We start from the raw sequence: 21,904 nt of genomic DNA, 5'->3' as shown, positions 1-21,904 counted from the left end.
GACGATAATTCAGTAGCCAACAGCCTTAGGCAAATATTGGCTTCAATGGCGGATTTGATTTGCTTCTTGGCAGGCTCCTCCCGCTGTGCTTGCCGGTGAATAGATCTCCGATTGAACCCTGTGCGTGGCGCCGAAAGCAGGGCTTAGTCTAATTTGTTTTGGGTTTCCCTTGGTTTGGGGTTTTTAAGCCCAGCAATAATAATAAAATAAAAAATCGGTAACATCTTTTAGTGTTAAACATACTTTAATGCCTAAGATTATTTTTATTTCGAGTGTCACAAGAAGACAAGGGACAGACATTATATATTGGCTAGTTCTCTAATTCTATATTTGCATCTTTTCCCTTTCTTCCATATAAAAGCAAAACAAAGAAGCTATTATGTTTCTGAAAGGAAAATAAAAGTATAAAACTACTCAATCAGTATAAATTTACATATTGCACTATGAAAGTCAGATCCTTGACCCCATCCTACCTGCCACTAAAACATCTGTTTTCCCGATCTAAAAGCAGCTTTTAGTTCATACCATAAACATATTAATGAATCTAAATCATCTTCATTAAAAGATTTAGAATCTTGTATCCGTGAGAAAGACACTAGGGTCTTCAACCAATCTTCATGAAGTGTTGAGAACTCTGATCTCTGTTCACTTGATCTGAAACTTCTTCCAATTGATTTTTTCATCTGTTGGCTAGCCTTTGAAGCAACCTTTACGGTATTCTCCGGAATCCCAGCCTTAAGGGCAACCTGCAACCCATAGCTCTCCGGAGATGCTCCGGAGGCAAGCCGGTATAAGAATACTAGTTCCTCACCACATTTGGAATAGCCATCAGATTTTGACTTGAAAGCACAAGCCATGTGCTGCATTTTAACATGCGGATGAGAGGCGAACTCTTTAGTGAGTGGATGGTAATGTGTGGCGAATAGCAACCGACAATTGACATTTTCAATCAGATGGCGGAATACCTGTGGAAATCCAGAGAATTATTAAATAGGATGACAATTTTCAGACATTATCGAAACATGGATACTTTAGGTCACACACTCAATTTCAAATGTTTACTATGCCTCAAGCACAAGGTATAGCTTAACAGAACCTTGAACGAAAAAAAAAAAAAAGAAGATAGCCACACTGTAATTCTCCAACTTAAAGAGTATTGAAATTCTAAGCAGTGGCACACTTTAAAATAAAACCAAAGCGGCCGCTTGGAAAACCTCACACACACACACAAGAATGGTAAAGAGCAGAGCCTCACTGCATATGCAATGGCATAGCCATCAAAAGTGCTGGTTCCTCGACCCAATTCATCAAGTATAACTAAAGAATCTTGGGTAGCATTCTGGAGAACTGATGCAGTTTCTGTGCACTCAATGTAGAAGGTACCTGAAAATAGAAGCAAAATTTGTTGGCCTGTACATTTCATCTTACTAGAAGCATTGATTTGTTTAAGCAGGAAAGATCATCTGGATGCCGTATGGTACAAATTATAAAGCATACTTCCATTTGTGAGTACTTACTCTCGCCTGTCATGATTCTATCTGTTGCTCCAAGCCGTGTGAAGATGATATCCACAGCTGAGAGAACACAACTTTCACATGGCACATAGCAGCCTATCTGCAAAGGCATCAGAGGCATATTATAAAGAAAGGTATCAGAAAAAGATGACATGGCAAAGTGCATAATATATAAGATGCATCCCCCTAGAGGTTTCATAATTCAGACATAAGCCCCTTGTATTATTCCAAAATGTGTAATGTTTTCCCCTTACAATAAGGAAAATTTGTTACAAAGAAAGAAAGGAAGGAAGGAAGGAAACTGAACAATGGTGTGTACTTAAATCAGGCGGATAGAGTAGAGTGCAGAGGTCTAACAGGGGGAAAACACGAGAATATACACTAGAACAAAAGAGAGAACCTGAGCCATTATAACAGCCAGACAGGTAGCACGCAAAAGTGTTGATTTTCCACCCATGTTTGGTCCAGTCAGCAGCAATGTGCGATGATGCCCACCTTCATTCTCACCAAGAATTATGTCATTGGGGACAGGCACACATCCATTTTCTCCTAGGGCAAATGGATGCCATAACCCCTTCATTTTAAGCACAGGTCCTCCATTGTCTTTACCCGTAAAACTTTCTGGCACTATGACAGGCCTACACATACTTCCAGATGAGAAGCTAGAAGTAACAGCAAAGGATCTTAGCACGTCAATGCAATTGATGGCGTGAACAACTTCAAACCATTGTGTAGCTTTCTCCAAAAGTAGTTCAGCAAGTATTGTAAGTGTTTCAGCATCTGAATCTGTAACATTATGATTCTGCCACCAGATATAATATATGCTTAGTCATGTATACAAGTAAAAACTTTCCCTCTATTCCTCACATTAATGTTGACAAAGGAAAAACATATTCAAACATAACAACATAACAAGCAATTGCATGTTCTAACATATGACCATGTAATATTGTTGAAAATTTGAGAATCAACATTTGAGATACAATACACATCAAAATTCCAAACTGTTAATTCTATGTAGAAAAAGGCAAAGCAGTCAGCTAGCACGTGTTTAACAAAGATAATTAGAAATGGATTTGGTCACCACAATAAATGAATTGTTTAAAACTTTAATTACACAGATGTTTAGCATAATGCACCAAATTTGTTAAAAGGACACAAGGCTGTCAAAATAGAGTAAGCTTACACAGCCAGCCCAAATAGTGCAACGGAATTCATAGCTTATATAAAACCAAAGTGATTTTCAGTTAGCCTGGTTAAACATTTAGCCTCCACCCTCATCTACATTTTGGCCAGGCCCATTCCCCACTTCCCGAAGAACCAAATCTAAAATTTCCTAACAAGTTAATCCCACCTACAATTACCCGAAGGCTTGTCATCCCTGGATCTTGTATCTGTCAAGTCTCCCACTCCTTGCCTATCATTCACATAGTCCCCAATCTGGTCTCAGGTGCATGACCTACTCACAGTCTTTGGGATTTAGCCCTCATCACCTTGGACCCTAGATCAGGGTGTTGATTAGTGCTTCTTCCTCATCATACTTCACAGCCTTAGCTTTGGCTGATCAATGTTCATGGCCATTGAGCAGGTACCCTAATTTTAGTACTATATCCAATATTGTGAACTAACATACATCCCTTGATATTATTATCACTGAATATTCTTCTGTTTCAATATTTAAAATATTCGATAAATTACTGATGGTTATCAACAATTATAATTTCCAAGTAACACAGCAAACTGTCACCAACAGGACCCTCTGATGAGGGTACATGCCAGTTCCCATACAATATAAGTTTCAAACTAGCAAATTTTTTTATCTTTAGTGCTTGGGTTTAGCTCTCATGAACCTGAAGCCCTTAGATTGAGAAGATATGAAGGTTTTATTTCATATTTTTTAAATGAGAAGCATGAGTAAGGAAACAAACCTGATAATTTGGGAAGTCACTATCTACAGCTGCTTCAAACTGACTAAGAAATTGATCAAGCCCATCACTACCAGCCAGAATTGGTAGTTTAAAGACTTTTGTCAAGGATGATGTTAAAGGCTGCTCATTCTGTAGAAGAAGCAACAAACTCAAAGCAGTGCGAAGCCCTTTCACAAGTGACCCAAATACTTTCACCTGTAATAAATTAAACATTACATATGTGCACCAAGCAGAGACTATGATTGCCATAAAAAATGCAAAGTTGCTAGCAAGTCAATGTGCTTATTTTGACATTAAAATAAGATGGTATCTGACATATGAGTGAAACTTGGTTTCAAAGTCAGCGTGAAAAACAATTACCATGTCCTGAACAAATGAGGCTTAAAAAACAAAAATAGAAGTAACTCACCCTCTGCTTCAATATTTTTTTTGCCAACAAAGGCAGTAAAAGAGGGCCTGATAGTTGAAGGCTGGACTTGGTTCGGCCAAGCAATAGTTCCAAATCTGAAAGCTTGCGAAGATGTTGAGCAATCTGTGACACAATCTCCGGGCGAGTCATTAAATCATCAACTGCATCAAGCCTTTTTTTAATTCCTTCAGCATCTTTTAAAGGACGACAGATCCAGTTCCTAAGAAGCCGCTTTCCAGATGAAGTCACACAGTTATCAAGATATTTGTACAAAGTACCTGAAGTGAGAGGAGAACTGATTATACAACTGCATATTTAATTTTTAATAAAATTATGTTGTAAAGTTAAGACAGTTCTAAGATAGAACAAATCAAATAATCACTTACCTGTTTTCCCACCATCCGCATTATTACCAAAGATCTCCAGATTTATCAACGTCTGACCATCCATTTTAAGGCATCCCCTATAAACTTGGTAAGGATATATATCCCCATCTTGAAGGACATCATCTAGCTGTGCATAAAGTAGAGCATTTTAATACTGCTACTACCATTGCAACATAACTGAATATTCTTAAAAATACTGCTACTAACCCCACTTAAAAGGAATCATAGTAAGCACTAAACATACCTTCAATCTAACTAGATTATCAATCAGTCCACCAAGAGCACACATTGCAGTTTCATGATGAGTAACTTTGCTCAGCACATAATCAAGTGAATGAAAAGACCTCTTAAAGTATTCTTTTGAGCGAACTAAATCACTGATTTCTGTGTTTACCAAGTCAGCAATAGACTGCACTGGAGTCAACTGTAATGTTGTTGAACCTGCAAAAGAGAATTGAGATTCAGAAATACTTTCTAACATTAAAATAAATTAGAGGACAATGAGAATTTTGTGCCTAGGATATAGGGAGTTTGCGTTGTAGTGCCAAAATATCCAAAAACAAAAGAACAAAGTAATGAAAAGAATTGCGACCTGAAAAATGTTCCTAATGTAATTGGTCTCAAGTTATCAGAATGTACACAAGCAATTGCGTTAAGAATAATGAACATATATAGCCTGAATTCCTATGAAAACATTTTGTTCCATATATATATATATATTCATATCATATGGATATAGTCCAGGTGGTGTCTACAGATTCAGAAGGTTAATCATATTGTGTACATATTAAAACCCGGTTCATTTTGAAATAAGAAAAACAAAATTACCAAATAAATCATAACATTTTCCAACCACAAGATGTTTATTACTATATAAAACCGTGCAAAATCAATTTCAAGAAGTGCTGTAATTGATGTGTAGCTCCCAAGCCAAAGAAACACCCATATAAAATCCCAGAGTGCTTTCTACATCACATTAATATATCCCCACACCAGCAACAGAAGATCACATCTCACCATGTAATGAGAATTTTCTAAGCGCTTTCTGAGCTCCTTTGGACAGCCCTGAAAAAACATTATATTTTAACATGAAATAATGGACCTTTAGATTTGACATGTATTTGAGAATAGATTGTTGTTCACCTCTACTTTCATATATAACTTCCTTAGGCGACACCTAAACACCAATGCCCAAAATTAAATTAGCTAAAAGTTTTACAAATGAGTTACAATTCATGAAACCTATACCCTAATTATAAAAGTGAAAAATAGGTAATTAAGATGTCCCAAAACATACTTGCATCAATAAAGCTCCCAGAGCAGAACATGATGCATCATCATCAATGGAGCCAACCCAAAATCGAAGACGAGCACAATCAACAAAAGCAAATCCATACACAACTGAACCATCATCCAAGCTGGTGCTACCCTGTAAATTTTTCAATTTATCACCATTTAACATTTCGAGGTACCAACAAAACTATCTATGCATTAGGTATACTTATAATAGCTTGCAAAAATTAATAACTCAGCAACAGTGCAAACCTCTTTTATTGCAAGCAGATGGTTGGCATCAGGCCCAATATTACCCTCAACAGTGGTTGATGGAGTGATGACCTGAACTAATTTTCTTTGAATAACCTGAAAATATGATGACAGTCAGTAATACCATGCAAAAAAGGCAATCTGAATTTGCACGTTGCATAAGATAATTTGTTAGAACTCAAAAGCACTAAGGATAATGAATAAATAAAATGATATATAAAGATTTATCTTAATTCAGTTCAATGTCATGTTATCTGCTGCAACATCAGGTAGGAAACAGTTTCCAACACATACAATAGACTGAGACACAGGAAATTCAAAATGTTTGAATGAACGTGAATTTATCCACATCTAGGTTAAATAGCTATGAAGCAAAACTTTCTATGTACAACCAAAGAACAACGTCACCTACAAGAATTTAGCAAAGCCAACACAACTGTAAGCATGGAAAAACTTACAGAGTTGGCTCCTCTAGCCTTTGCTTCTTCGGATGTCTCCAACTGCTCCACCCTTCCAACCTTGTATCTTCAAAACGAAAGAAAAAACTCAAAACAGGGCATACTAAGTCCTCAATTCATTAGCTAGGAAATTGATATGCAACATGATTAGTAAGATCATATCATGCAATCTATCTGGAGTTAGCCATACTCATCTATGTGCTGCATGAAATCTCCACTTCAGATGTACATTACATTTAATCAAATCAACTTTCAAACAAAATCTCACTCTATCCTTAGTACTTACCCCCGAGCAACCAAGTTTTGAACAGCATCATCAATCCCACTTTCAGATATACCAACCTGAAGTAGCAAGTAATAACAACTCTCTTTAATCTGTAAGAGGTAAACAAGTAGGAAAGTAATAATCAAACGACTATATACGACAAAAGAGTTGACCTGTCGACATTTTCCCACACCACTTAATGTTATTTTCCAATCAAGCTCCTTATGGCCAATTTCAGCATCCATTTCATAGAGCTCATAAAACTTCCCCTGTGAATGCCATTAATTATGGCAGACTACTATTAATTGAAGGTAATGAATACACAGTAAATCCTCAGAATTAAATGGTATTACGACATCAATAGTCAAAATACTTCATGAACTAACCACTTTAAAAAATAGCATAACATCCATGTATTTACACTTGACACTCCAATACTGTTTCTGTGAAGCTGACATCTTTTTCAAAGCATCCGGAGGTATATAAAGTGTTGTCCTGTCGTACAAAGGATCATTGGGCCTTCTTCCACTTGCATCCTTGATTCGAGAAGGATCAAGCCACTCAAACCTGCTAGCCACTTCTGCTTCCTTCTTAGTCAAGTTCAGTGATGGTGAATCCTCAAGAAATCTGACTCGTTTGCCAGAATCCATCAATGAACGAAACCTGGATTCATCATCTCGACTTCGCTTAGCATGAGAAGCAAGAGGCTGCATCCCTGGTGTTTCAGGCCCAACAACATCATCATTAATTTCGATAGGCTTTAACTGATTTGCCTTTGCCTTGAGACTTACAGCAGTATTTTTCACCATAGGTTGAAAAGCTCCTTCATACTCCTGATGCTGTCCTTTACCGTTAGCACATAATGGTGAAGAAGACTTACACAAACTGTCATCTGATGACTGGCTCCTGCAAAAACATTAGCACACATAAGATCATTGTAGTGGCAAAATAACAATAATAAAAATTATATTAAATTAAACAGCATTTCATTTAGAAATTTCAGTTCCAGCAGTATTGTATGTTCGGTATCGTTTAACTCGCTAGAGAATAAAAGTCCTTGGAGAAATCAAATTGCTTCAATTTACTATGTTGCAAAAGTTTACCGAATAATCCAAAATATGATGATTGATCATCATTCTCAAAGTGAAAATTCACATGCTATTTTTTTTCCATTCACCTTTCACATGCATTTAGTTCAGATAACAAGTTGACACTTCTGTTAACTTACTTTTTTCTATTTTCTAATAAACTTAATGGAAAAAGGAAACAATATAAGAAAATAGAACATCGAAACTTTACGAAATAAGCACATTTCATTTTTTTTCTCTCGCATTTTGGTGAAACAAAACCCTAAAGGGGAATGACCGAATGAATGACTTGTACCTATGACTAAGCTTATCGCCGTCGCTGACAAACTTGTGCATGATGCTCTCAAAGAGGTTAGGAGCAAAGCCATTCCCGCTCGAAGCGAAGGTCGCCGGTAGAACCTGACGCGGCACCTTCTCCGGCGGCGTGTCGGTTCCTCTGACATCTTCTACCGCCGGCGCTGGAGGATTGACGGCGGCCGTGAAATTACGGTCGTGTTGACGGACAGACGAATCGGGAGGTCGGCGCTCACCGGAAGATTTGTTTTCCAGCGAGGCTTTCTGGAAGAATGAAAGTATCGATTTCTGGCGATTCATCGTTGAGGTGAGAATGCGAGAGTGACAGAAAAAATGTATGAAAGGGTTTAAGCTTTACGGTAGAATTGTGTATATTTGAGACTGTGCAGTAAAATTTTTTGGCGCCAAGGGGAAGTTTTAGCGCTCATTCTCAACCTGTTAAATTCAATAAATTGGGTGTTCCAAAAGACCAAAACTATAAATTGCTTTCTCGGTTTCTCCCTTTCTGTCTTCATTTCTTTTTCTTTTTTTTCTTTTTTTTTTTAAAAAAGAAAAATAAGTCCGTGCGTCATCAACAGTTTTGCTTAACTTTTATCCAGTTAGATAGTTTTGGTGGAAAGATAGGGACGAAAAAATAAAAATGAGATTTAGAGACTAAGAAACAAAAATTAAAATAAATTTTAGTATTTTTTTTGTATAAAGTAGAAGACAGAAATTGAAACAATAATGAAATTATAATTTAATTTGTACAAAGGATAAAATTGGAATTAATTAATTGAAATAAAGGTATTTTAAATATAAAATGTTATCAAAGTTTCACTCTCCATCTCTAAAAATTTTGGTCTTCGGTGTCTCCACTTTTTGGAGGTACTGAAATACTGAAATTTTAGGGACAGAGATAGAAATTTTTGTACTAGTCTTTTAACCAACAAACATGATATCGAATCTCAATCTCTCAGTCTCTGTCTCAGTACCTCAAAACAAACGCTAGGGGGAAGGAAAAGAAAAAATTACTCCAAACAAAAAAAAAGATTTAGGATATTTTATATCCTAAAAATATATTTCGCTAAAGAATTTTAATATGAAATAAAGATGTATGTTTTTGTTGGAAATGGAGATTTTGGTGTATATACAGGTGGGTGGATGTTACAGAGGTGTAGGCAAAACACGCAGGTAACGTGCTGACTTAGCATGCACCCAACGTGTTGGACACTTGTCCAAATCAAACGCAACACACACCATATGTGTTTGACATGTGGCAGCTTGGCAAGCAACACGCATACTGCGTGTTGTACACGTGGCAAACGCTGGTTGCATGGCGTTGCAATACGTAATCTGCAAGGTGAGTCTTCTGCCTATAAAAACTGAAACTCGTAATCATTTTACTTCATTATGGGAGAGGTATTTTCCTCCAGGATTGGTGTGATGGAAGGCACTGCAAATGTAGTGGTTTACCACAACGGTGAGGTCATACGAAATACATATGGGGTGAATTTTGCGTGTGAGAATACCTTTTTATTTGCGGTTCCGTGCACTATAACATTTGCGAAACTACAGTACGGACTCTATCAAAGTATAGTGACTGATATTTTAAAGAAGGTGTGCAACATTCTCTACAGGCATAGTTATTAAACCCGACTCGACCTGGCCGGTTCGACCGAAAACCCAATCACCCAGTCATCTGGCCGAGTCAAGTCACTTATTGAACCGAATAAGCATGAGATCCGGTAAAAATCAGTTCGACCCGGCCGGTTTCATCAAAACCGGTGACCCGGTCGGTTAATACAACTCGGTCTGGGTTGTGTTTTTTATTTTTTTTCTTTAACTTTACCTGCAAACGACGTCGTTTCAAATGCCTCTTCCCCCACCCCCTTTTGTTAAAACCTAATCTGAATGGAACCCCCCACCTCTCTCGATCTCACACTCATAAGCTCGTCGTCGCGGTCTCGTGCTCCTGCATTCGCTTCGTCAGCGAAAGAAACAGACGGAACCAGTCAAGCAGCATCTGCTCCGTTGGATGATGGTGTTGGTCGTCGTCTTCTTGTTTCGTCGCGGTCTTGGAAGTTCGGAACCAGTTAACCAGGTGAGCTCTGTTTGAATTTTCAATCCTGTTCTTTCACTGGTTTCAGTGTCAAATTTGAATAAATTAGAATTGTTGTTGAACCTGAGCAAATTTTAATTAGAATTGTTGTTGAATCTGGTGGTTGTTGCTATTGTATTTGATTTTTCACAATTGTTACTGAACCTGAGCAAATTTTTGTTGCTAGATAACATAATTGGATTGAATTTTGTTGCTGGATATAAGAGTTGAATATTTGAATAAATTAGAATTGTTATTGAATCTAAGCAAATTTTAATTAGAATTGTTGTTGAATATGGTGATTATTGTTGTGTATTTGATTTTTTAGAATTGCTGAACCTAAGCATATTTTTGTGTTGCTGGATAACATCATTGGATTGAATTTTTTTGTTGGATAACAGAATTGAATACTTGAATAAATTAAATTGTTGTTGAATATGAGCAAATTTTTATTATAATTTTTGTTGAATCTCGTGGTTGTTGCTGCTGTATTTAATTTTTTACAATTATTGCTGAACCTAAGCAATTTTTTTTTTGTTGCTGGATAATATCATTGGATTGAATTTTGTTGCTAGATAACAAAATTGAGTACTTGAATAAATTAGAATTATTGTTGAACCTTAGCAAATTTTAATTATAATTTTTGTTGAATCTGGTGGTTGTTGCTACTGTATTTGATTTTTCACAATTGTTGCTGAACCTGAGCAATTTTCTTTTGTTGCTGGATAACATCATTGGATTGAATTTTGTCGACGGATAATAGAGGTGAATACTTGAATAGTTGAATTTGTTGTTGATTATCCTTAGTGAACTTCGGTGGTTGTTGCTGTGTTGATTAAAAAATTGCCTGGCTAAATCTTTCATTGCTGAAAATTTTTTGTTTCTTTTACTATAATTTTAAAAATGTCTTCATCTCAAACACTATCAGAAACACCACCATCTAAGGAACAAGCATCATCAGCAAAGACTTGTATTTTAAAAATGTGTAATATGTTGATCGTCATTGTTCATTTAAATTATGAGAATATTTTGTACTAGAGATTAGTTTATTATAGATTAGTTTATTATGTCTAAGAGTTGATATTAGATTATTAATATTTGTAAAGACTTGTATTTTAAGTTTTAAACCATTATTTTAATTTTATTTATATAGTTTTATATTTTTTTTAATTATGACCATGTTAACCGGGTGAATCTGTGACCCACCAGTTGAACCAGTGACCTGGTGACCCAATCATATAACCGGATTAATTACTGGTTTGGTTCTGATAACTATATCTACAAGAGTCCAGTTGTCGTATTTGGCGGCCTGATACAGTTTGAAATTATGCCAATCGTCGATGAAACAAGTATTCAGCGGATGTTTCATATTCACCAACAAACTTAGGTACAACACCTGAGGATTGAGTTATATGGTGAGTTTGAGCATATAGCTGCAGATGAGGTTCAACATGACACAAATGTGCAAGATGACAAGACGAAGTGTACTTGGAAATAAATAATGATAGCGATGAGGAGTTCGAAGCTACGTACGAAGCTGGTGATGAGGACGAGGACGGGGATGGGCGAGGTGAGGCAATGGCAGAAACTTTAGTAGTTCCAACCGCAGTTAGTCAATCAATAAATGTTCCACTTTTTATGCGTAACTTAGATCTTGACGCCATATAGGCATTGGAATTTCCCGAATATGCAAACATAGATATGTAAGGAGTGGATAATATGTTTACTTGATTTGGTTTTAACGGATCAATGAGCGACAAATTTGTTTTCTTATAGGTGTTGCTGATCCTTAGGATGGGGAGTTTAGAATCGGAATGCAATACGGTTCAAGAAAATCAGTCATTGCGGCAATTCGGAGTTACACTATCTCCAAATGAGTCGATTATGTTGTTTATAAATCCGAACCACAAACGTTCTATGCAAAGTGCAAGACTGATGGACGTGGGTGCAACTGGCTTATCTGAGCCAACTTGATACAGAAGAAAGCCTGTTGAAAGATTCGGAGATACAATGGGAGGCACACGTGTTCCATGGGAATGATCTCACACGATCACTCTAAGTTAGACTCAGACATGATTGCTGAAGTTATGAAGCCATTGGTTGAATCTGACCTTTTCATAAAGATCAAATCTATAATTGCCGAAGTCCAGGCAATATTCAACTACACTATCAGTTACCGAAAAGCTTGGTTTGCAAAGCATAAGTCGATAACCAAGGTTTTTAGTGGGTGGGAAGAATCTTACCAAACTTTGCCGTTGTGGTTCTTGGCAATAGTTCAAAAGATGCCTGGTTCACAAGTTCAAATAGAAACACGACACTTGTTTAATGGGAGTCAAGAGGTGGACGATGTTAGGATACTTCATCGGGTATTCTGAAGCTTCAATTCATGCATAAGAGCTTTCAAATATCGCTGGTTCAATACTTCTTCGCGTGGGCATATGCTGTCGATTTATCCGCGAAGAGGGTGGTACCCAGCAGACAGAAGATGCAACGCCTAACATAGCACTTAACAGGCTCGCATGTGTCTAAAGGCTATGTGTCTCTAATATGACGAACCCATGAAAGTTTTATGTAGCTTTTGGATGAACTGCTTACGACGGGTTCACTGCCGAATATCGCGAAACTCTGGGTGACCAAGAAGTCGTGACTGCTATCGGTCTAACCAGTCACAACCTCTCCATTAATGGGTGGGCCGAATATGTGTAACACGTCCTCCAATGTCTCTGGCCATCACCTTTTCAGAAGAGCAGATAGTATCGCGAAATGCCCTCTTATCACTCCAACTTTCGAGAGCTGGTAGAATTCGGTGGTTTGTAAGGCTTGGTCAACCGCCGGATGCCACGTCTCTGGCTAGCTAGTCAAATTTACGGGACAGAAGAATCCTATTAACCTGGTAAATTTTAACCATAAAGGGAATTAATTTAATAAATAGCAACAAGAATAAATTAATAACAGAAAATAAAATAAATAATAATTAGAAAAATTCAAATTTCTTATCATTCACATTCATATTTTTTTATTAATTTTATTAATAAAATCATTTAGACAAAAATTATTCAAATAAATAATGACAAACTACTAAACTAATGCTAACCAAATAAATACTAACAAATTAACCGGAAATAATAAACTTACATGGTTAAGATGTCCCAAATAGTTAATGATATGATTTTATGCAGACGTATAATTACGTACCATTTTAGATGTTCTAATCTTACTCTGAACTCTAAAACTAACTAATCACCCCTAACTAGGGGAGATGGAGGCTAAAAATATTTACATAATAAAATAAGACTAAAATAAAATTTTAAGAGAGTTAAATTGAAATTTATATATAATTTACATGTAAGAAATTAAAAATTAGGGGAGTCATTGCCCCCCTTTGCTACTATGTGGCTCTGCCCCTGCCCCTAACACAATAAATAAAATGAAATAAAAAAAAACAGTTGCGGCTAATGACTATGGTTTCGTGAGATGAAAGTGTATGATAATAGCGAATGGGGAACGAAATGAAATGAAATGAAGCCAAGCCCCACTCCTCCTCCGTTTTTATATACCGGAACCAAAACTAAACCATAAATGACACTTGTTCCCAGAGCAAGGCTTGCCTCTTGCATGGAGACAGCAGTCAACACGTTACTTGCGTGCTGCTGCATGGCCAACACGTGGCAAAAGGAGGTTACCACGCACCCTGCGTGTTATTTGGATGGAGACACGTGGCTTTCACGAATCTCTACAATGGGTAACATGGATGCTGCATGTTGCTCAGCAGCTGCTATATGACGAATCTCTGTTGAAAATCTTTGATAAAGTTGCTTTAAAAATTTGCACAGAATTTCTGCTACGTTAACACGAAACTTGCGTGTTGCCTGGAAACACGACATGTGGTGAATTTCTGTTGGGAATCTCTGATAAAGCTGTTTTCATTTTACGAAAAGCTAACACAGAATCTACATGTTGAGCAGTGTTTCTGACACTTTCACATCTCTGAAAAATACCCCAAACACCAATATTTAACTAAAACACCACTTTCTATTCCATATCTAAAATGATTTTTAAAATATAATAAAAAACTTAATTTTCAATATACTAAAATATAAATTTATTTTTAATAATATTTAATAAAATACTTTTTATAATTTTCTTAAAATGTTAATAAGAGCCCAATTTTATCCATAACAATTTATTACAATTTTTTGTCCCACTATTGATATGGTAAATATTTAATATTGTTAATGTGCGTAAAGTATAAATATTATTAATTAAATAATATCTTTCTTAATATGTATATATATTTCAATGTTATAATTTTAAAGATAAAAAATATTAACTATATTTATATTAAAATGATATTAAGATTAATAAATTAACAAGAAGACCAATATATAGTCACGATATAAGAACCGAAAAAATAAATTAATAATAGAGAAAAGTTCTGCATACAAGTCATTAGGGCTTGTATGTTTTACAAGTTAATTAACGAATAAATCCCCCAAAAACGCGATGCAAGGTCTACGTTCTTCTTCTTCTTCCTCTTCCTCTTCTTCTTCTTTTCTTTCGTTTCTTACCTTCTCTTTCTCGTTCTTCTTCTTCTTGCTGCACGTTCTTCTTCTTCTTCTTCTTCTTGCTGCACGTTCCTCTTATTCTTCTTTTATTTCGTTTCTTGCTTTCTCTTTCTCGTTCTTCTTCTTCTTGCACGTTCTTCTTCCTCTTCATCTTCTTCTTTTCTTTCGTTTCTTTCCTTCTCTTTCTCCTTCTTCTTCTTCTTCTTGCTGCACGTTCTTCTTCCTCTTTTTGTTCTTCTTCTTCATTTACGTGCTTTTCTCTGTTTTCTTTCTTCGTTATTCTCGATTTCTATTTTTTTTACATCAAGCTCTGAAATCGTTTTTGAAGAAGAAGAAGCAGCAGAAGATGAGGAGGAGAAAGAGAAAGAGTTCTGAAATATGCATAAGGTGTACTTCAACGAATTTTGGGTGTATTTCTTAAATCCTTTGGGTGTATTTCTGTAATCCTTTGGGTGTATTTCTATAATCATTTGGGTGAATTCCTGTAACCGTTTGGGTGTATTTCTGTAATCCTTTGGGTGTGTTTCTGTAACTGTTGGGGTGTATTTCTGAAGTTCCATTATCTTCAAATTTGGCAAGAAAATTATTTTCATGGAGGAAGAAGAAGAAGAGTCTTCATAATGCATGGTGAGTAGCGCGCTTTGGAAACAGGAAGTTGTTGAATAACGTGTGTTTTATTTACTCTTGAATGTGGAAGTGTGTAATGCGTTAATTAAGTGTAATGTTTTATTGGACTTGTAAGACTTGTAAGTCAAAAAGACTTGTATGTGTAACAAGCCTCTTAATAATATTTATTTAACTAATTTCGTAATTATTATGTATGTTACTAAGAATATTAAATATTTTTTAAATTTAATAGAACGAAGAACATTATATTAAATTAAAAGTCATTCGAAATAAAAATAAAATATTTCAATGGACAGTACTCCAAGTAAGATTCGATCTAAAAACTAAAATAAACCTTTAGTCTACTTTTAATTGATTAAGTATTTTCACACTTTTTAAAAACCAAAATTGTAAGGAAATTTAATAAATTATTTGCTTAAAAATACTTCTTATATTTTTTATTCAAACACAAAATTATTTTTTAATAATAAATTTTAAGAATATAAATACTTTTTTAACCTTCGTCCGTCGTCCCATTGTTTGCTAACTTTGCTTTCCATGATAATGAAGTTCATAATCTATAATCAACCTCCAAATAAGAAAAAAAAAAGAGAGTATATATTCGACTTGCTTGATGAACAAGAAAGAAAGAAAATATCCACGGCATTTGAAAACGCCACAAAGCAACGAATTGGATATAGGTCGAACCTTCTGGAGAAACCACACAAACGGCATTACGGCACCCACCCAAATCACACAAAGAACGTTCCAGAGACACTCATTTCACCAAGCCTCGTATATATATCACCATCTCTCTACCATTCTTTTCAGTTTTCAATTTTTCTTCTTCACTCACAACCGGTTTTCTTCATTCAATTCATCATTTCGTTTTTCTTCAAAACTTACCTCGTGTTTTGCAACGATGCCGACTCGATCGACGGGGACCATAACGCAGGACTGGGAGCCTGTGGTTCTGCACAAGTCCAGGCCCAAGGCCCAGCACCTTCGTAATCCCAAGGCCGTGAACCAGGCCCTGCGGTCGGGCGCCGAGGTGCAGACCATCAAGAAGTTTGACGCGGGGTCTAACAGGAAGCCCGGGCCTGGGATCAACGCGAGGAAGCTGGAGGAAGGGACGGAGCCCGCGGCACTGGAGCGGGTGGCGGTGGAGGTGAGGCAGGCCATACAGAAGGCCCGTCTGGATAAGAAGATGAGCCAGGCAGAGCTGGCGAAGCAGATCAATGAGAGGCCGCAGGTGGTGCAGGAGTACGAGAACGGCAAAGCCCAGCCCAACCAGGCCGTACTCGCTAAGATGGAGAGAGTTCTTGGTGTCAAGCTCAGGGGCAAAATCGGAAAATGAAAGAAGATTTTCCTTTAATAACAGTGCTTTGTTTGGTGTTGTGTTGTGTTCTGTTCTGGATCAGGGTCTGTTGTTTAATATCTGATATGATGGAAGGGAACGTTAACGTGTGATTTTAGGGAGAGAGTGTTAACAAAAGTTTGATAGTGTAATGAGATCTCGCTGTAGATTAATGTTATTATGACTTATTTGATTTTAAAATTTGGAGATTACGGTTAATTTGCATATGAAAATTTCATTAACTAATATGATTCAAGTACTAATATTTGAACTAATGAAGACATGCAATTAGTGAGACACCACGAGACCAAAGAGGCAAAGATGGAAGAAAAAAGTTTCATAAAGCGGGAATTTTATGTGCGAGGAAAGGTATACATAGCTTCAAAAAGTTTCATCCGATCCATTTTATATGATAGAGGAGACATTGAATTCAAAGCTAAGGAGAGTTGTAAATTGGAGTTACAACAGATTTCTGTTGCAGGTACATATTCTTTTCCAAATCCACTCTGCTTATACCCTCCATAAGGAATGTCACTCCCAAATATGAAATAGCAGTTGATCCAAACAATGCCTGCACGAATGGATCTGGACACTGTGTTTGCAAAATTGCAATATCCAAATTCTTTGTCACAATTCCTGCTAGCCCATATTTGGTGTTATTAGCCCTCATAATTGCCTCTTCAATAGTCCTGTTTCAATTTTCCATCTATTATTGTAACAGTAATAGTGCACAAAGAAAACATAAAGTAGTAACTTGTGTAGCTTACTTGAATTTCATTAGTAACATCACAGGGCCAAATATTTCATCTTGTACTATAAGCATGTCCTCCTGAAAATGGTTGTTTAAGAATAGAAGGAAAATATTTGACAACATGATGGTTAGTTGTCTTGTTTTCCTAAAAAAAGGTTGATTCAAATATTCAATACTCCTTTTTGGAGATAACGTTCACCTTAACATCAGAGAAAATTGTTGGCTCAATGTAGTAGCCCTTGTCTCCTAATCTTTTACCCCCATATAAAAGGGTGGCTCCTTCTTTCTTTCCATGCTCTATGTAGGAAAGAATTTTTTTCAAATTGCTTTTTATCAATCTACAAAGGGACAGTAGTTACGAATAAAAGATCATTGTAATTATTTATTCTTAATTTTATTCGTATCGATATATAATCTATCTACTATTTAGACTTTATTCATTAAAAGATGATGAATGTAAGGTATACTTATTTAAAATACGAGGAAAATGATTTAATATGATATGGTAATATTTTCCATATACCTGAGGGCCTTGCTGAGATTTAGGGTCAAAAGGATCACCAACAACCCAAGCTTTTGCTTTCTGTACCAACTTCTTCTCAAATTCATCATATATCCGTTCCTGAACAAACACACGTGAACTTGCAACACATATCTCACCCTGAAATCAAAACAAGAACAAAATGTTAAAGAGTGTCATTATAATGTGTAACTTGAGTTTCTTCATTATTAATTCACTTAAGAGAAATTTGACCTTGTTATATACTATGCCCAAGAGAGCAAGGCTAGCAGCTTTATCTACATCAGCATCATCAAAGATTAGAAGAGGTGACTTTCTTCTTAATTCAAGTGAAACTTGTTTCAAGTTGCTGCTAGCTGCAGCATGCATTATTTCACCGCCTACCTCTGTCGAACCGGTGAAGCTAACCTGCACACACATACAATGCTATAGCCAAGTTACATTGCAGTCAGTTACATGAATCAAACTATCCAAGACATCCCACAATGTGACTTAATATGATGCCGTGGTCAAGCCACAATGTTGAAGTTATTGGAGATATAACTATTAATGTGCATTTTTCTGAGCTTAAACCTTTAGGAGAAGTAGTTTCATGATATAATATAGCTTTTATGATTTAAAGATTTAGAGTTCGATTCTTATTGACCTAAAAAGAAGAATTATTCTTATCAAGTGATTACCTTATCAACATTCATGTGTGAGGATATTGTGGCACCAGCAGTGGGTCCAAATCCTGGTACTACATTGAGCACGCCATCTGGAATTCCAGCCTTAGAAAAAACAGAACAAACACAATATTCAACTTAGAAAAGCAAGAAATTAACAATGCAATGTGATATCCAAAAATTGGACAACAGAACCATTATTTTACTTTCAAAAATAGATACAATGTTATAATCACATTAACTAATTGAATTAATAAAATAAGTATGAAAGTTCAAAGTGAGATTTTATCATTTGCTACCTTAATTATCAGCTATCATACTCTACATTTTCGTTTTGACTGATCAACCAATTTCAGTAACTTTTTTTTCCAGTGATTGGAAATGACCGGCGTCCCATTTTATATATGGTTGCTAAAGTAACAGTTACAGTGTGAAACCATGCATGCATATTGTTGAGGAACTTCAAGTTTTGTGATTCTTTCATTTGAGCACTTCAAAATGCATTTTTGTAATTACAGAATGTTAGAATGAATTCACGATGCTGACAAAACAATGTAACGACCAAGATCTGATCTGGGCTTCTAGATGTTTCTAGAACCTAACTTGCTCCGATCTGGGCACACTATAGAACCGCGATACATTTATGATCCAAGGTTGAAGGATAATACACTTGCAAGCATTTGACAAGGCAAAGCGCTTTTTCCGATCATAAAAATGCTACCAGATTGGATCAAAAGCCGAAGAATTTCGCTAGACATGCAAGACGACGGCTGTGTTCACAAGAAGCTTGTTCCAAGAGCCAGATCACTTAGATTTGAGAGTATTTGTAATCTAGTTGTTCCAACCTCATAACTGTGACGAAGAAAACCAAGTATATTTTAATTGATGAAATGGTGAATTGACTCAATTTCTCAATAGCATACGCATACAATAATGTTTGGATGAAGACGGAACTTACTGGCATAGAAGCTCACAGTCCACTATACTGTGGGGGCCAGGCCAGCAAGATGGGGTACGGCATCAACAAGCTTTCTCTGTAATGATTATTGTAGTCTTCGAGAGGAGCAATGCAACCTATACTACCATCCAAGGTACCAAACAATAAGTCAAATCGATTGGTTTTATTGGAGCCAGAACCACTTCGATCACATGGGCACCGACATGAAATTCGGCTCTTGAAAGAAGCTTCTGTCCTTTCCAACTCTCGGACATCTTTTCTCGCAAACATTACAAAGGTTATATGCATTAATGAAGAAAAATGAAACAAAGATGTCACACAACCTTCAGAGCAAGAAGCAGCATTGTTCTTATTTTTTGGAAAAAGGAATGTATTTATAGAAAGAAGAAAGAAAAATATGTATGGAGCATCAGAAAATGTGCTGTAAATTCATTAGACATAATTATACACAACAATCAAGCCTTTTTCCAATAGATGGAGTTGGCTTTATGGATGAAACATCAGAGAAATAAAAAATAAGTCTATGACATGAATGCAACTTGCCAGAACTTCATGCTTTTCCTAAGTTACAATATTAAAAAAAAAAGCCGTAAATGCACATAAAAACAAATAAAACAAAACACAGTAGCATATAGCCTTGAGACCAACCTGGATGTTCTTTTGATCATCTGAAACTATGAGATTCAGAGTACTCCCATCAATCAGAAATTCGGTTGCAAAGCAATCAAGATTACCGAAATCTTTGGCCAATATGCTAAGTTGAGTACCCTGCTCTTTCCAACTAAGAAAGTATATACTTTTATGGATGTCACCAATGAGGATGAAGTTTTTTACCTGAGAAAATGTTAACAGATATTACCTAAGAGAAGTAGAAGAAATTAATTCAATAACATCCATTTTTATCTGATTCTCATTTTCTTTTGTTCAATATATTTAAGCTAAGCATTCAAAGCTTATTTCACTAAAAAAATTACAGAGACAGATGATTTCAAAATTCTTTTAATTTTCCATTTAGTAAAACTTGTGTAAATATTAAATACAGATACAAATAAATAAACTTTGCATCTCATTTTCCCATTGACTACTATATATAAACTTGGTTGCTATTGTTTGATAAAAGATTTAAGGAAATCTCACTTACTATATTTAAGCTCACAACATGTAATGGTGGTGCATAAAAAAACGGAATCCCATTCAACTCAGTGCCAATCCACTTGTGTAAAATAATTTTTGGACCAGATGCTATTTACAGATGGCCCTGAAGAGAGGCCAAGGCAGATATAGCTCCTTTTAATTCCTTTGTGTACACCTCTGATCCTGATACGGCCCGGCCTAAAGCGGCATGGGCTAGCCCGACCCATGGGCCCTCCGACCCGGACGGTCGGGCGAAAAGCATACGAAGTCTGACCCGAGCACGCGTCCTGGGCAGCTCTTCATCACTGCTGTCTAAGGAAGCTTCGAGGAAGGTGGGCTCTGCCCTTGCGGGGCCCACCCCTGACACGGTATATATGGGGGGTCCAGCTCTTTCCCAAGGTACGTCACACATTCCACCTGTCTATTTCTCACCTGCACACTAACTGACTAGAGCGTCGGAGTGTCTTTGCAGGTGACACCCCTCTCTCCACAACAAGAGCCCGGCAGTCCGGTTGGCCTGATCCGATCACAACTGATCAGAACAAGGCGTCTCCACCACCTCAAACCTCCACCCGAATCGTCCGGTAACCAACCAACCGTACATTGGCGCCGTCTGTGGGGATTGCCTAAATGGACGTTGTGCCGGGCACCGGAGACCAAGGCCGAATAGCCGGCGCAGAGGGGGCAGCCTCTGTCGCTTCACCGGGAGGGCGACGAAGGTCCCCCCGGCAACGCAATGAACCACGCACAAGGACGCGAGAGACACGCCCCTTCGGAGGAACTGGCGGCAACAGCGCTAAAATAATGCAGGAGCTACGCCATAAGGTCCAGAACCTGGAACGACAACTAGCCGATCAGGAGCATAATCGACGAACCACCGACCCTAGCTACTCCTCGTCTCCTGAAAGCCGAGAGAGAGATTCCCAACGGAGTCGCTCCCGGCACGCCTCCGCTTCCAGATCGGAAGCGGAAAGCACCCGAGAAGATTCGCCTATCCCGAGAAGACGAAACGACACAATCATCTACTCCCGAGGCAAGGAAACGCGCCTCATGGGACAAGATCATGAGGACGGGGAAGAGAGGCCTGTAAAGACACGGCGACCCGTGATAATGGGCGCCACCCCGTTCCACCGATCCATCCTCAAAGTCCGGTTGCCGAAGCACTTCGACAAACCAACGGACATGAGGTATGATGGAACCCAAGACCCTCTGGAACACCTCATGGCCTTCGAGGCCAGAATGAATCTGGAGGGAGTAGGAGACGAGGTGAGGTGCCGGGCCTTCCCGGTCACCCTGGCAGGGCCTGCGATCCGGTGGTTTAACGGCCTCCCGCAGGAATCCATCTACGGGTTTTTGGACATTAGTCGTGCTTTTTAGCCCA

General features: G+C 37.3%; 2 protein-coding genes and 1 pseudogene across 6 annotated transcripts in view; 1 reads left to right on the top strand and 2 right to left on the bottom strand.

Annotated features, from left to right (window-relative positions):
• Positions 1 to 255: 255 nt before the first annotated feature.
• LOC107490253 (DNA mismatch repair protein MSH7) overlaps positions 256 to 21,904 on the bottom strand; it is a 41,674-nt gene continuing 20,025 nt past the window's right edge. For 4 of the 5 annotated variants that reach the window (XM_052261443.1, XM_052261440.1, XM_052261441.1 and 1 more), the window contains 16 exons: positions 6,892 to 7,411; positions 6,679 to 6,774; positions 6,527 to 6,582; positions 6,241 to 6,307; positions 5,783 to 5,878; positions 5,535 to 5,666; positions 5,381 to 5,414; positions 5,255 to 5,302; positions 4,482 to 4,678; positions 4,238 to 4,364; positions 3,852 to 4,129; positions 3,443 to 3,637; positions 1,915 to 2,316; positions 1,518 to 1,614; positions 1,256 to 1,383; positions 256 to 965 (listed from right to left, as the gene is read on the bottom strand). In XM_052261443.1, the coding sequence (XP_052117403.1) occupies positions 480 to 965; positions 1,256 to 1,383; positions 1,518 to 1,614; positions 1,915 to 2,316; positions 3,443 to 3,637; positions 3,852 to 4,129; positions 4,238 to 4,364; positions 4,482 to 4,678; positions 5,255 to 5,302; positions 5,381 to 5,414; positions 5,535 to 5,666; positions 5,783 to 5,878; positions 6,241 to 6,307; positions 6,527 to 6,582; positions 6,679 to 6,774; positions 6,892 to 7,314 (2,862 nt within the window). In that variant the 5' untranslated portion in view covers positions 7,315 to 7,411 and the 3' untranslated portion in view covers positions 256 to 479. Of the gene's footprint in view, positions 966 to 1,255; positions 1,384 to 1,517; positions 1,615 to 1,914; positions 2,317 to 3,442; positions 3,638 to 3,851; positions 4,130 to 4,237; positions 4,365 to 4,481; positions 4,679 to 5,254; positions 5,303 to 5,380; positions 5,415 to 5,534; positions 5,667 to 5,782; positions 5,879 to 6,240; positions 6,308 to 6,526; positions 6,583 to 6,678; positions 6,775 to 6,891; positions 7,412 to 7,888; positions 8,392 to 21,904 lie in introns of those variants that run through there. The other variant, XM_016111010.3, reaches the window with a different exon arrangement.
• LOC107490256 (multiprotein-bridging factor 1c) lies at positions 15,851 to 16,730 on the top strand. Its single transcript, XM_016111013.3, has one exon. It carries the CDS (start codon positions 16,061 to 16,063, stop codon positions 16,493 to 16,495), a length of 435 nt encoding a protein of 144 aa, XP_015966499.1. The 5' UTR covers positions 15,851 to 16,060; the 3' UTR covers positions 16,496 to 16,730.
• Positions 16,848 to 20,272, bottom strand: LOC107490254 (aldehyde dehydrogenase family 2 member C4-like; annotated as a pseudogene).

This window comes from Arachis duranensis, chromosome 5 (assembly GCF_000817695.3).
Source record: "Arachis duranensis cultivar V14167 chromosome 5, aradu.V14167.gnm2.J7QH, whole genome shotgun sequence".
NCBI lineage: Eukaryota > Viridiplantae > Streptophyta > Magnoliopsida > Fabales > Fabaceae > Arachis > Arachis duranensis.
The sequence above is the reverse complement of the archived record's forward strand: the minus strand, read 5'-3'. Positions and strand labels throughout refer to the sequence as shown.